The sequence below is a fragment of the Atractosteus spatula genome, chromosome 5, assembly GCF_055471065.1.
Source record: "Atractosteus spatula isolate fAtrSpa1 chromosome 5, fAtrSpa1.hap1, whole genome shotgun sequence".
NCBI lineage: Eukaryota > Metazoa > Chordata > Actinopteri > Semionotiformes > Lepisosteidae > Atractosteus > Atractosteus spatula.
Window position 1 is genome coordinate 39,016,066 of NC_142710.1, and position 13,247 is coordinate 39,029,312.

At 37.1% G+C, this 13,247-nt stretch overlaps 1 protein-coding gene across 4 annotated transcripts in view; it reads right to left on the reverse strand.

Moving 5' to 3' along the window:
- Nucleotides 1-13,247, reverse strand: part of afap1l2 (actin filament associated protein 1 like 2) — an 84,448-nt gene that overhangs the window by 36,450 nt on the left and 34,751 nt on the right. For all 4 annotated transcript variants that reach the window (XM_088917725.1, XM_088917723.1, XM_088917724.1 and 1 more), the window contains exons 3-4: nucleotides 10,800-10,877; nucleotides 7,356-7,447 (exon numbers count right to left, since the gene is read on the reverse strand). In XM_088917725.1, coding sequence (XP_088773851.1) covers nucleotides 7,356-7,447; nucleotides 10,800-10,877 — 170 coding nt within the window. The remainder of the gene's footprint in view (nucleotides 1-7,355; nucleotides 7,448-10,799; nucleotides 10,878-13,247) is intronic.

Here is a 13,247-nt window from a genome sequence, read left to right on the forward strand (position 1 = left end):
AAAAGTCTTACTTCTGTAACATGCAAGGTTATAGAGACAATAATTACAACTAATCACCTGTGTGGTAATAGGTTTCTAACAAATATTCATTGGATTTAGAAAAAGTGGATCTTGCTCAACTAAGTTTATTAGTTATCTGAACTGTGATTATGGATACAGAGCGTATTTAGATTTTCCGAAGACCTTTGATAACTTTGAAATTGCAGGTGAAATGCATTCAAGTTAATGCACATGCTTTGTGGACTGAGAATTGGTTAATGGAGAGAAAATCAGATAAGTGTACAGTGCTATACAGTAGGTATTTGCAGGTGACCGAAGCAAAATACTAAAATATAATTCCGTAACACTATGTAAAGATTGGTATCTATGTTAATGCATTATTTTAGTCTTCTAGGAACTGTGGAAAAGCAATAATGAAGCAAACAGGATGTTCACACATATCCTCTATAATTAAAAATCTATAATTTAAATCAAGGGATGAAATGTTAAAGGTGTTCAATTAAGTAGTCATACTTCCAACCATCTATTTTCTAAGCGCTTCTTCACACTCAGTGTGGCAGAGTAGCCGAAGGTTATCCCAGCAAGTAAGAGGCACAAACCAGGGTGCACCTTGGATGGGACACCAGTCCACTGCAGGGCAGACAAACAGATACAAACACAGACATTCACCCACTCACACTCTCAATTTTTCTCAGAAGCCAATTAATCTAGTAGGTCTTTGGACTGTGGGAGGAAACCAGAGCACCTGAAGAAATCCCATGCGAACTCGGGCAGAAATTGTAAACTCCACACAGATGGTATCCCAGATCACTCACACTGTGAGGAGTAATGCGAACCAATCCTTTTGTTTTTGGAAAAAGTCTATAAGCAGACTTAGTTCATGTATCCAAATTCCACTATTCAAAATCAACAGAAGTGGAAACTATTAGCCTGAGCATTTAGCATTGAAAGCAGAGACACTAGATAACACAAAGGTTAGTCTTGAATAAATAATGCAGTAAAGTTTTTAGGACAGATACTAAAAATGGCTGGATGAAATCCTTGGATCAATTAGCTGCTTGCAACAGACCAATTTGCTTCCTTCCATTTGTAGCATTTCATGTGTTTTTCTACCATATGCGTTATTCTCCAAATTATACATGAGTTAATGTTGTTTACCTGTTGTAAGAGGGCTGTGGGAAATGAACTTCTGCCCCCAGTTACCTGACCTGATGTTGGAAGACAAGAGGTCAGCTGGCTGTTCAAAAAGCAGAAAGCAAAGGATCCCTGGGTCAGTTCATTTGGGAGGTGCAAAAAGGACGATGTCTGGAGGAAGTGGCCAACCAAAAGACCAAGAACCTGTCAGTTGAAAAAACTAAAGCATTTTGGAGATCCTGTCAGAGAGAGAGACTTGTGTGTCTGAGAGCTGAGTAGCCAGTAAGCAGCTTAGTTTCTCACCAATATTAATAATGAGGGACTCGTTTAAGTCCAGTTAGCAACTAAAAAGGAGCTAAGTCTTTTATTTTAGTTTGTGGAAGTTTTATTTCCTGCACTATAAATAAAGAGCACTGGTTTTGAACCTCACGGCAGCTTTTGTACCCATTTCCTGTGCCAGTCCATGTAAAAAGTAACACCAACTCCCAGATGTATCACAAAGTGCGTACCTTGTCTATGTCATTTACTCAAACACCTCAATTACCAACCTGTGGAAAACACCTTTTTATAACTTTTAAAGCAAATTTTGGAAACCACGTGGTTAGAATCTTGTAACTTGTACTGTAACTTGTGTTAAGAAATAAAAACACATCTATGAAACACCGCCCCCCCCTCCAAAAAAAAAAACGAATGCAAACTACTGTTTCTTATCAAATCCAGAGGGACACCATGAATCGTGTTCTACAAAATTCCCAAGAAGTCCACAAACAGCTGCACAAATACTGGTTTCTTAGAAACGGGAGGTTTCTGTTGAGGTAGGGGAGTTTATTTTCTAAAAAAAGATGAACTCACAAAGGATTTCTTTCTGAAAATAAAATTACAGAAAGAACACTAAAAAGAAAAATAATTTTGTTTAATATCAGGACAATACACTTCTGCAAAGACCAATTTCAAAAGAGGACTCTCTCGTTTTCAACAGGGGTGAAATACGTTTGTCTGCCAAAAAAAAGCACATTTAATTTGAGTCATGACTGAAAAGTAGCACTTCCCAGCTTGAAGCGAAAATTCATGGGTTGATACAGCCCTCATTTCATTGTTCAATAGCTCACTTACTGTAACCAATGTGTTTTCTTTACTCAGTTTATTCATCTATTGTCCTCAGTACATTTATAGGATGATTTTCAAAGCTATTTGGTCCCAAAGAAGACTTTCCTATCTCTTTTCTTCCAATTCCTTTACAATTGACAATTCAAGTGACACCAGTTTATAAAGAGACTGCAGAAGTGTAGGAAAAATAATTATTAGTGTAATTTATTACATTAGTATACTATAACACTTTGGATAGTAGTCACCTCAAATCTCAAACAGCCTTTCACAAAGGAGGAAGCGTGTACACCTATACTGATATAATGCGCCTGGTTAATGTGTAGCAGCCATCTGAGCCAGCATCCTCATGATGTAAAAAAATAGTTCTGGAAACTTTTTTTTTATAGAGTGCAACAAAGTGTGCACTGAACCAAAATGTTTTGAAAGTCATCCATGTTCACCTCATGAGAAAAAAAAAATACAAAACACTCCTTTTGAAAACAGCTGCCACAAAGTGTTGTCGCAAAAACAAGTCTACATGTACAGTATATTGTATTCAACCCCCCTCCAAAACATATACTGATAAGACAGAAGCCCAGTTATTTGCTAATGTTTTTCATTAATGTTAAGTGGTACTTGTTCACATTCAGAAGCCTCAGGCATTATAATCCCCCACTGAATATAAAACCATTGCTTGGTTTTATGCTAACTATTTTGCTTATCAATCTCGCATAGCAAGGAAAAAAGTATACACTGGTAAGCTAAATTACAAACCACTCATGCGGAATGATAAGACCACAGGAATTAGTGCAAACTGACAGACCACAACCTCAAAATCCACTGGTTTTGGAAAATACTGTCCACATAATGGTAAGGTCGTCTACTTAATGCACAAAATAATCACTCCTTATGTTAAATTCTTCTAAAGTACTGACACAGACATTTTTTTTTATTTCCTGCAGTCTGAACAGGATTCTGCTTTGGTTACACAAGTTCACAGGGCTACTGTGTATGGTTAGTGTAATTTCTAAACATTTAAATGTGATGCAATGTGAACAGGAGCACTAACAGTGAATAAATAAAAAGTCAACATTTTAAGATGTGGAATTCTAATTTAATGACACCAGATCTCACACTCAATGTCTCATTACTTTTGAAATGACAACTTTTTTGATAGGTCGCTAATTTCACCTTTGCCAACCTAACACACGATCAGAGCCACTCTAAGTGAACGACCTTTGTTCTTGTCAGAATATTTCCGTAATCAAACAGAAGAAAAACAGGTTTGAGCTGTGGTTTGTACTCACGTATTAGGATTCAAATCCTAAACTTGCAACCTTAGCTTTTCCAGGAAGTCTCCCATCCAGGTACTGGCCAGGCTCACACCTGCCACCTGCTTAGCTGCAGTCGGTTGCCAGTTGTTATTGCTGCATCACAGCGTTGGGGCTCTGTGTTCAATTCCAGACCTGAGGTGCTATGTGTGTGGAGCTTGCATGTTCTCCCCATGTTCACATGCTTTTCCCTGAGGGCTCAGATTTCCTCTCATAGGAAATTTGGCTCTAGGTGTCAGTTTCTGCATGTCTGTGTTTGTGCCCTGAGATGGATTGGTGATCCATCCGGGGTGTACCCTGCCTTGTGCCTGTTGCTTTACTAGATAAGCTCCAGCTCTCCTGCAACCCTGAAATGGAAGAAGTGGTTAGAAAATGGATGGATGTATATTTTTCACACCAGTAAATAATAACATGGCGCAGTGTGTAAAAAAAATAATAAACACAGAGGACAGTTTATTTTTAAAAATAAAAGGTTTTTGAATTTGGCTATTGGAGCAGAAAAATGTTAATGGCCATACATTCAGTGACCTGCTGGTGAGCAAGGTTGTTGTCAGCTATTATTCTGTAAACGTATTACATTATCATGTAATTTGATGATTCTACAGCCAGGCTCTTGCTGATGTACAAGTTGTGAAGTAGGTCAGGTTGAAAACAAGATCCTGACAATGAACATACTGTCGATTATGATGCTGTAAAATAACTCTGTTATGTTATGACTCATGTTAGAATAAATTGTTTCAAAGATACTTCATGTACTGTACCCGGTACTGACAGGAATGTTAAGCATATCTTATGCATAATTTCAAACAATATGCAAAATAGCAGGTACAGTAAAACCTCTGTATTTGAAAGGGTTAGGCACCCTGAGATCTCTGCAAATGGTGAATTTGCAAATGTGAAACTTAATACCTTTTAGGAAAAATACGATAAGGTTCTGTGGCTTTGTGAAACATGTATTTCCATAGTAATGTTTTTCCTGTAACATAACTATTTCAGAAATAATGTTAGTATTCATTGGTAGAAAATACTATAAAAAGTATATCTGTAATGAAATTTAATACTGAAAGTTTGAAAAAACATTGTACTGTAATTCACTTGACTGCATGTGCAAACAAATTAGATCACTGTTATGATATTATACTGTAGCTTATTTTTACATTATTAGTAGAGCACATTTTGGTTACTCTTTACAGCTTGTGTTTATTATTATAAATGAAGCATTAGCGGACTACAATAAAGTTTATTATAGCAGGTAATAACAAAGTAAGTTTAGTGTACACAAATAATGTACTTCCACATAAACATGTTAGCTCTTTGCTAACCGAACTGTGCCTTTACTACAGAGACCACTGCAGGCTGGGTGATGTACAGTAGATCTGTGAAATGAAGATGTGCATGTGAGTGGCTGCATTTATTCTCCTACTACCAAATCAGCTTACTGGACTCCGAATGTGAAAAAAGTGGTCACTAAAAGATTCACTTGAATAGGAGAAATTCAGAATATTCATGTTTTACTGTATATTATTAGTTCCAAGTAACATTTCATGGTACAGTACCCAACAGCACTTTGTGATATGACAACCTCATCTACAAAAAAAAAACGTGGCAGCCCGAGCATTTTTAATATAATAACTTATTTAAAACTACTGGCATACCACATCTGGGTTTATTTGACTGACCTGATATCTTTACTACAACTCACTAGCATGAATGAATATTCATTAGACTTCCAGAAGACATACTGTAAATAATTATTTCTTTAAAGGGCAGCACAGTGGTTAACATTGGTGCCTTACACCGCTGGGGCCCTGGGTTCAATTCCTGAGGTGCTATCTATTCGGAATTTGTACAGTATGTTCTCCATGTGTTCGCATGGGTCTCCTTCAGGTACTCTGGAAGGAAACCAGAGCACAAGGACATATTGGTAGGCTAATTGGCTTCTGGGAAAATTGACCCTGAATTGGATAAGTCACTTTTGAAAGTCGTATTATGTTATGCTTTCTTAAAATAAATCTGCGACAAAATGCAGTTTTCTAAAACACAGGGAGAATGAAGCTAAACACCATTCCGCTCTTAAGCAGTTTCACAGCATCAACAGTATCTTGAGTTAATGAAAACAAAAATGAGGGAAACAGGAGTGTTTGGGAATGCAAGGGAGGATTCTGGCTGTTAGCATGATGTCATCTGAATGTGCCCTTTAGAGTTTACTCAACACAAGCAGCCCCATGATATCATCTGATTTCTGGAAATTGGAAAACAGTAAAGACAGCAACCACCACGCAACATGTTTTGGTAATGCAGTACTGTATATTCCATATCCTCTGGGAAACATGGACAGGATGCTCTTTGTTTTTTTAGCACTGTTAATAGAGATGAATACAGCAGCATACTGTATCTGCACAGTGCAGGACAGGATGTTGTTGATCAGCAAATTCTGAGGCTCTCAATGGCTCCTCTGAGCTAAATGCACCCCAGAGCCTTACTGTAAAGAAGACAACTCCTTCAGGCCTTCACACAAAAAGAGATCTGAGTGCCATCACTCTCCTTTCAACTCCACCCTGTCCTGTTCAGCTCATGAAAAGAGTCGATGAATTATTCATGAAAAGTAAAGAAAACGTGCTGTTTGCAACTTCTCTCATTCTTATTTTCACGGATCAAAAATCTGAGGCCCAACAAAATTAAGGAAAGATTGAAAATAGCAACAAGATTTTTGGACCATAATGAACAAGGAAGGGGGGAGGGGGTTGGTGTCTCCTTGTTCTTAGTGTATATGCAACATTCTGTGGAGTTTGGAAAATGAGGGCCATTGTGCCTGCTGTCATTTGAGGACATCAGTACTAGGCCCTGGAACGGATGCAGTTGGGAATGGAAAGCTTCCAGAATTTTCTGCATTACAGCTGTTGCAAATCAAAACCAGTATTCTTGTAAAGAGGCATGAAGTTCAAAGTCATGTTAAACAACTTTTTAATTACAAATTATATTTTCAGGATCATAGGTGTTAATCTGAAGGAATCTTTAAATCAATTAAACATTAGCAAAAATATTTCATCCTTTCTAATTAACACATTATACACTGTTGCTCATCTTTGATTATATCATTTAAAAAAATACTTTAATATAATTTTGTCTTTTTTTAATATAAATATAAATTTGGATTTTTTTTTCCTTAGTATTAACATTTTCGGGACGTTTTTGAATAGATGGTTTTCTTAGTTAAAATGGAAGCATACAGTAACACTGAGGTTTAAACAAAGTTGATTAAAGTTTTAAAGTATCGGTCAGATTATGAAATTCCTTTAATGATCTGTATGAAATGGCAACAAAGTGCTGAAAATTACCTACATATGCAGATTTATGCTTTTGAAGGAAATGACATTGCTTTGTTCTGGTTTCTATTGCCTACTCAGTTTTATCTTCTGGTTTCCATGGTAACATAACTGTAAAACATTTTCCCAGCTTTGGAACAGACCATACTAAACAACACCCTTTAAATTAACATCTTGGATAAAATACAGTATTATGTGGTTGTGCAGTGATGAAACAAATGTGTACAAGAAGTGTTCTAATGAAACTCACATTTTTATAGTTAACTCCTTACTGCTGTTAGGGCCATACACACAGATGCTTAACTATACAGTACATTTCAAGTAGATACACATGACTCTTTTGTGACTGTTTTGTGGTTGTTCAGGGGAAACAATCCCAGTTATTTCATCTGAGAAACAAATTTAGAGTGACTTTAAAGAATATTATGAAACATTTTAAAATATTTCACTCAAAAAAACAGAAAAAACTTTGACCCACTAATTTTGGATGAGGCAGTTCTGGAAGACTCTTCTGGGGTGCAGGGATGTATTTCCCCATGCTTCCATTTGTCACAGCATCACTGGAATCATCTGCAGAGCAGAAAGCAGCATTGCAATGAAAAATGAATGGACAAAGTATATATAAATGTAAACATGCAGGCATACAGACATTCACATACAGTATGGAGGAGACCTTATAAAAAATACAAGGCACATTAAAAAGCAGAAATGAGAGTAGATCGTTAGCCCACCTTACCTTTTGTGGTCTAATGATCCAATAATGCAATCAATCTATATTTTAAAGAATCTCATGGAGTCATGACAAGAGAGCTTGTTCCAGACCCTGCAACTCTCTGTGTGAATATATTTTTTCTGTGTGAATGCCCCTTAGTTCAACTTGTGTTTAACTAAACTTTTGTTTCTCAGTCCTTATAATACAACTGATTTGAAAGCCTGACTTGCTCAGGGCCTTTAAGGATTCTGAACACCTGAATCAAGTCACAACATAATCTTTCTTCAGCAGTCATAAAAGACTCAGCTTCTTAAATCCTGTTTGAATTTGCCATTTGCTTCAGACAAGGCTGACACCCTTTGCATTGCCTCTACAGCCTCTATTCTAAGTGAGGTCCAGTCAGAAGTGTAATTTCAACATCACTTCCTTTGCTTCACAGCAAAAACAGAACACATCTTTAAAATAAAGACCTGCTGCCTGCATGCTCTTAAGTCCATTCACGTCAGTAACGCAAGCAAAAGAAGTATAATTGTTCTTACTGATTAATCTTCTGTACCTTCTGTACCTGTCTCTTGTTGTTTCTCTTACAGTATGTGTATCATGTACAGTATTGGTTATTGCACTGGACATTCAGTTATTAAAAACATCCATAAATACAACTGTATTATTATTACTACTACAAATGTATTCTACATTAACTCAACAGTAAAATGCAAAATAATCAAGCACACTGTAACTGACACAAAACAAATGGAAATGTAGAATGGTCTCTTACAGGTATACGTATGTGTCCATTGTGGTTAATCTGACACCTTTTACCAGAGCCATTAAGTGTAAACAACTTGAGGCTATAGGAAACTTGTGGCTGCAGTTTAAGAGAAAATGGAACGAAACCCAATTTGTTTTTGTTTTTTTAAATGCCATTCCAGTCAGTATGTGAGTGACACGGTGGCTATTCTGCTATGCACCTTGGCCAAGCTGGTTTACAAGTCTTTGCACATCACTACTGTCTCTTGTTTCAGTGTGAATGTGACAAACATTTATCTATTAAAATGTAGTGTACATTGTACACTTTAACAATCTCATTGTTATTCTTTAACAACGACTTAATGAATCTAACTTAATGAACCGTTTAGTCTCTTATCTCACAACATTTTTGATGTTAAAGACACCTAATTTTCTAATCATATGACAAAAAGCAAATGTAATATTGTATTTAAATATATTAAGAAGAGAATAAAGTGGTATATTCAAGTATCAGAAAATTACATTTTTACTGACTTCGACAGACCTCACAAAAGAAGACAGGAAGCCTCCTGGAGCTCCCCTGTCCTTTCATGTCTGTTTAAAAAACAAAGCTCCTTCTCCACAGAGGAAAGTATTTGTACTACATAAACATTGAAAACAAACGAACAACAGCCACAAAAGAATGTAAAGAAAACTGTCTGTAACAGCCCTGTTCATTTCACGAAAGCCAGTCTTCAAACGTGTTCTTTTTTCCCCCAGCAGGATTACTGTGGGTTTTGAGGTTCTGAATTTGAAAGATCGAGTCCCAGACTAGGGACTACTTCTTTGAAAAACAGCAGAGCTTTCATAATTTATTATCAAATTATCTCAAAAGCCACACTTTAGTATACAGGCAAACAAGCGTTTGCTCAACAAGAGGAGGGCTGAAGTGGCCAGTAAATAACTGAGACGCTGCAAGAGAAGGCAGAGAATGTGACTATCTCAGTCCATTCTTCTTCTATCATTACTGTCAATTTATCAGTTTCCACTTGAATACCAAGGCAGAGACCACACAATTCTCTCTACACTTGGGTTAGTTTGCATTTGCTGGTATATGCTCTAAATAAATATACAGGCATAAAAATAACCACACGTACATACTTTGATACAGCTAAAGCTTTTTAAGTTTGCTGACAAATGTTAGAAACAAGAAGCATGACGAAATATGTGAAATTTGTGGTATGTTTGGTATTGACAAAACTTTTTCAACAAGTATGTGGCAGGGCTTCTCCGTTTAACACCCCTTAACAGAACACAGCCGACAGCCAGCTTGTGATTAACAGCACCTTAAGCAATTGTACTCTTCACGATTTCACTCTCCCTAGTAGCTCACAAACCAGCTGAGAATGCAGATGCTTGCCATGGACAGTGGCAGCTTCACAGTTCAAACACTGAACAATGTCTGAGTTTATTTTCCTTCACTTGGGTATTTTGTTAGTTTATTTATCCCAAACATCCATATAGTGAGTGAATCCCGGTGTCCGTGGGACTGTTCATCATACCAGATTTGCCATCTCATATTTTTTAACTGGCTTAATTGGAAGCACCAACCCCATCACATTTTTCCTTAATATCAGCTTCTAGTACATTACAGGACTTACTTTAGCTCATAACTAGATCAGCACACTAGTTTGGTAGCATGATCCCTGCTAAATTTGAAAATGCTTTTCTCTATCCATTTTCAAACTGCTTCTTCCAATACAGGCTCATATCCATCGCAGGGCATACACACAGACACAAACACATACAGTACATGCAGGGCCCTAGCGCTGTGAGACAGCAATGCCAAAATGCTTTTATTCCTCCTGATTTTCAGAATGTAATTTTACAGGTGCAGGTCTCAGTAACGCAAAAAGGAGCTTCTTATGCCTTGAGTGTTGGCTAAGAAACTAATTTAAAATGATTACAAAAATAAAATGTTGTTATTGTACAGTATAAAAGTTATACTTATGCCTGAAAACTCTTTTTTCCAAAGTACCCACTCCACTTTCATTTGGTACAGTACAACTCCAAAACAATATGTCATGTCATGTCGTTTCCCAAACTGCTTTATGGCATATGGTGTCGCAGGAAGCTGGAGCCTACCTGGCAAGCAATGAGCGCAAGGCAGGGTACACCCTGGATGGGGCACCAGTCCATCGCTGAGCAAGTGCAAGCCAATCATACATGGGGGCAATTTGGAGGCCATGGTAAAGGCAATGGGGGGGAAATTTGGCTCGGACACCAGGAAAACTCCCTACTCTTTAACATCTCACGTGAAAGACGGGACAAAACAATTTCAAAGACTTAAACGAATAAGTTAATAAAATGAACAACAGATGTCCTATGGGTTGTGCATTGCTCTGATGAAAAATCCTTTTCCAGAGGTTCTCACAATTGCCATGTAAAACAAAGAGCAGCAGTAGAAAAGGTAGCATGTCATACCTCCATCAAACACGTGTTTCTCCTGATTAATACCACTGATGACCACCTTGTTCATGTAGATGTATTCTTCATCACAACCTGGAGATAACATCGTCATAGGTTATATAATTTGGTTATATCATTTTACCTTAGGAAAATAAAAATGCCTTGTGCACAGTGAGAATGCAATACAATATCCACACAGCCTGAAGGAGCAACTGGAAACCTGCACTTTAGAGACAACCTTCTCGGCAGATCCAAACCAAGCCTTCCCTATATTTCTACGAATTGTTATTAAAGGGGAATTGCAGTCCCAATTTCTCTGACTGGTTATTAAATGTCAGTGACAAAATAAACTCATTGATGGTATAGAAAATTGTACTAATTTTGAATTTAGCACATAATTGCGAGCTTTGTAAAAGTACTGCAAGCCACCACGTTGTCACAAACTGCTGGTCTTACCAGCAGCAAGAGTGAAAGGTTGTGAGAATTGTGACAAAGAGCGGTCCTTCCTGCTCACTAGTCACTGTAAAGACTAATGTAATGTGATGTACGAGCAAATAAGAACAGGTGCAGCAGACATTTCACCACAGAAATGTTCCAACGTAACCTGCATGCAGAGTTAACAAATAAATAGTGTTTGTCAGCAAAACCGTCTCAAAGTTGAGAGTAATATTTCTACAGATGTATTCAAAAGCCTGCTTGGTTACACTGTGATAGTGCCACTTCACATCATTTTGTCTCATTCTGAATCTCAGAATATGGCACTGTGCATATCTGGAAATTCTATTTCATAATGTAAATCAGAGGTCTTACACTGTGTACATTTTACTTTGATTGTGGTTTGAAATGCACTCATCAGTGATGATTCTTTTTAACCTTGAAATATAAAAAATAGCACTACACTTCCCCTTTAATGGAAAAAAATGAATGATTCAATTCAATGTTTTATATTATTGTAGAAACATTTTTTTTTACATTTTGGTTTGTATTTGAAATACTGTAAGTAGGTGTTTTCAAATATCACTAAATAGATTTCCATTTCAAAGGCGTTTTCTTGAAACTGTTTTACGAAATTGAACACTCTATTGGGAGGGAAAGAAGAAAGGATTTATTTTTTATGTGCAAACTGATATTTAGGATTTGGAGGTTGGAAATGTTGTTTCTAACCTCCAGCTGTTACAGGAAGTTTTCGTCACTATGACTGAACGTACTCTGGGAAAATGATATACTGGGAAAGCCAGAGAAGGAAGCCCTATAGTTCAGACCCCAAACTTGGAAACTTAGCATTTAATTACTTTGTGAGGGACTAAGACAACAAACTGTAAACAAGATATTCCTTCCAATGAATCACAATACACAGATCTGAAGCTCAGTAGACATACATTATACACATTTCTTAAGAACTAGCGTTCTCTTTTGAGTTGTTAATTGAAAGTTGTCTTTTTTCTCTGTTAGGAAATTCTATTTGGGTAATTTTTATGTGGATCTGTACAAAAGTCCAAAAAGACAGAGAAAAACATCATCATGTAGCTGGACATCAGGCCCAACGACAAGATTGGAGTTAGATGGTTTATTGTAGGTAATGTTTGATTTTGAATCGATCAGCAGAGGACTTGTGCCAGCTACCATTCTTCAATATGATAAATAAATATTATATCTGTTTATTGTATAAGGAGTCTAAAAATTGTCAAAATAAATTTGTCAATTATAACATATACAAAAGTCATCAAATACAGTACAGTATATGACAGAAGTGTGATGTGTGTGAACTAACAGGAATACAATACAAGAAGCAGAACGTACCATCTTTTTATATGATGTCATGTCAAAACTATGATTTTTAAAACACCTAAATACATTTCTTCTAAAACTGTTGTACTACTGTAAAAAAAAAACAAATATTTTGTGAAATATTTTGCTGATGTGTGTTTATAGTGGATGATCACAATAGTCTCTGACTCTCTGTTCAGGTGGCATGGTGGTGCCGTGGTTAGTATTGCTGCCTCGCAGTGCTGGGTCCCTGGGTTCAATTCCAAGGCTGCTATCTGTGTGGAGTTTATATGTTCATCCAGCTTTTGCATGGGTTTTTGCCGAGTGCTCCAGTTTACACCCGTAGTCCAAAGACAAGCCGATATGTTAAATGGCTTTTAGGAAAACTGTCCTGGTGTACGAGTCTGTGTCTATGTGTGTAATGCAATGGATTGGCATCCCATCCAAAGGTGCATCCTGTCTTTCTCCAATTATTTGCTGGGATAATCTCTGGCTCCCCCTTGACCCTGAACTGGAAGATCATGGATGGATGGATATCATGTGTATTACTAAAGAACAGCTGCACATGTGCTCTGCAGACTGTGGGCATGTCTGTTGAATTTTGCAGGTGAACGGATATATCTGAGGACTCTAAGAGCTTAAATACAGAAGACAAATTGTCAGAAGATGTGTGGAAAGTCCCTGGCGAGGAAGTCA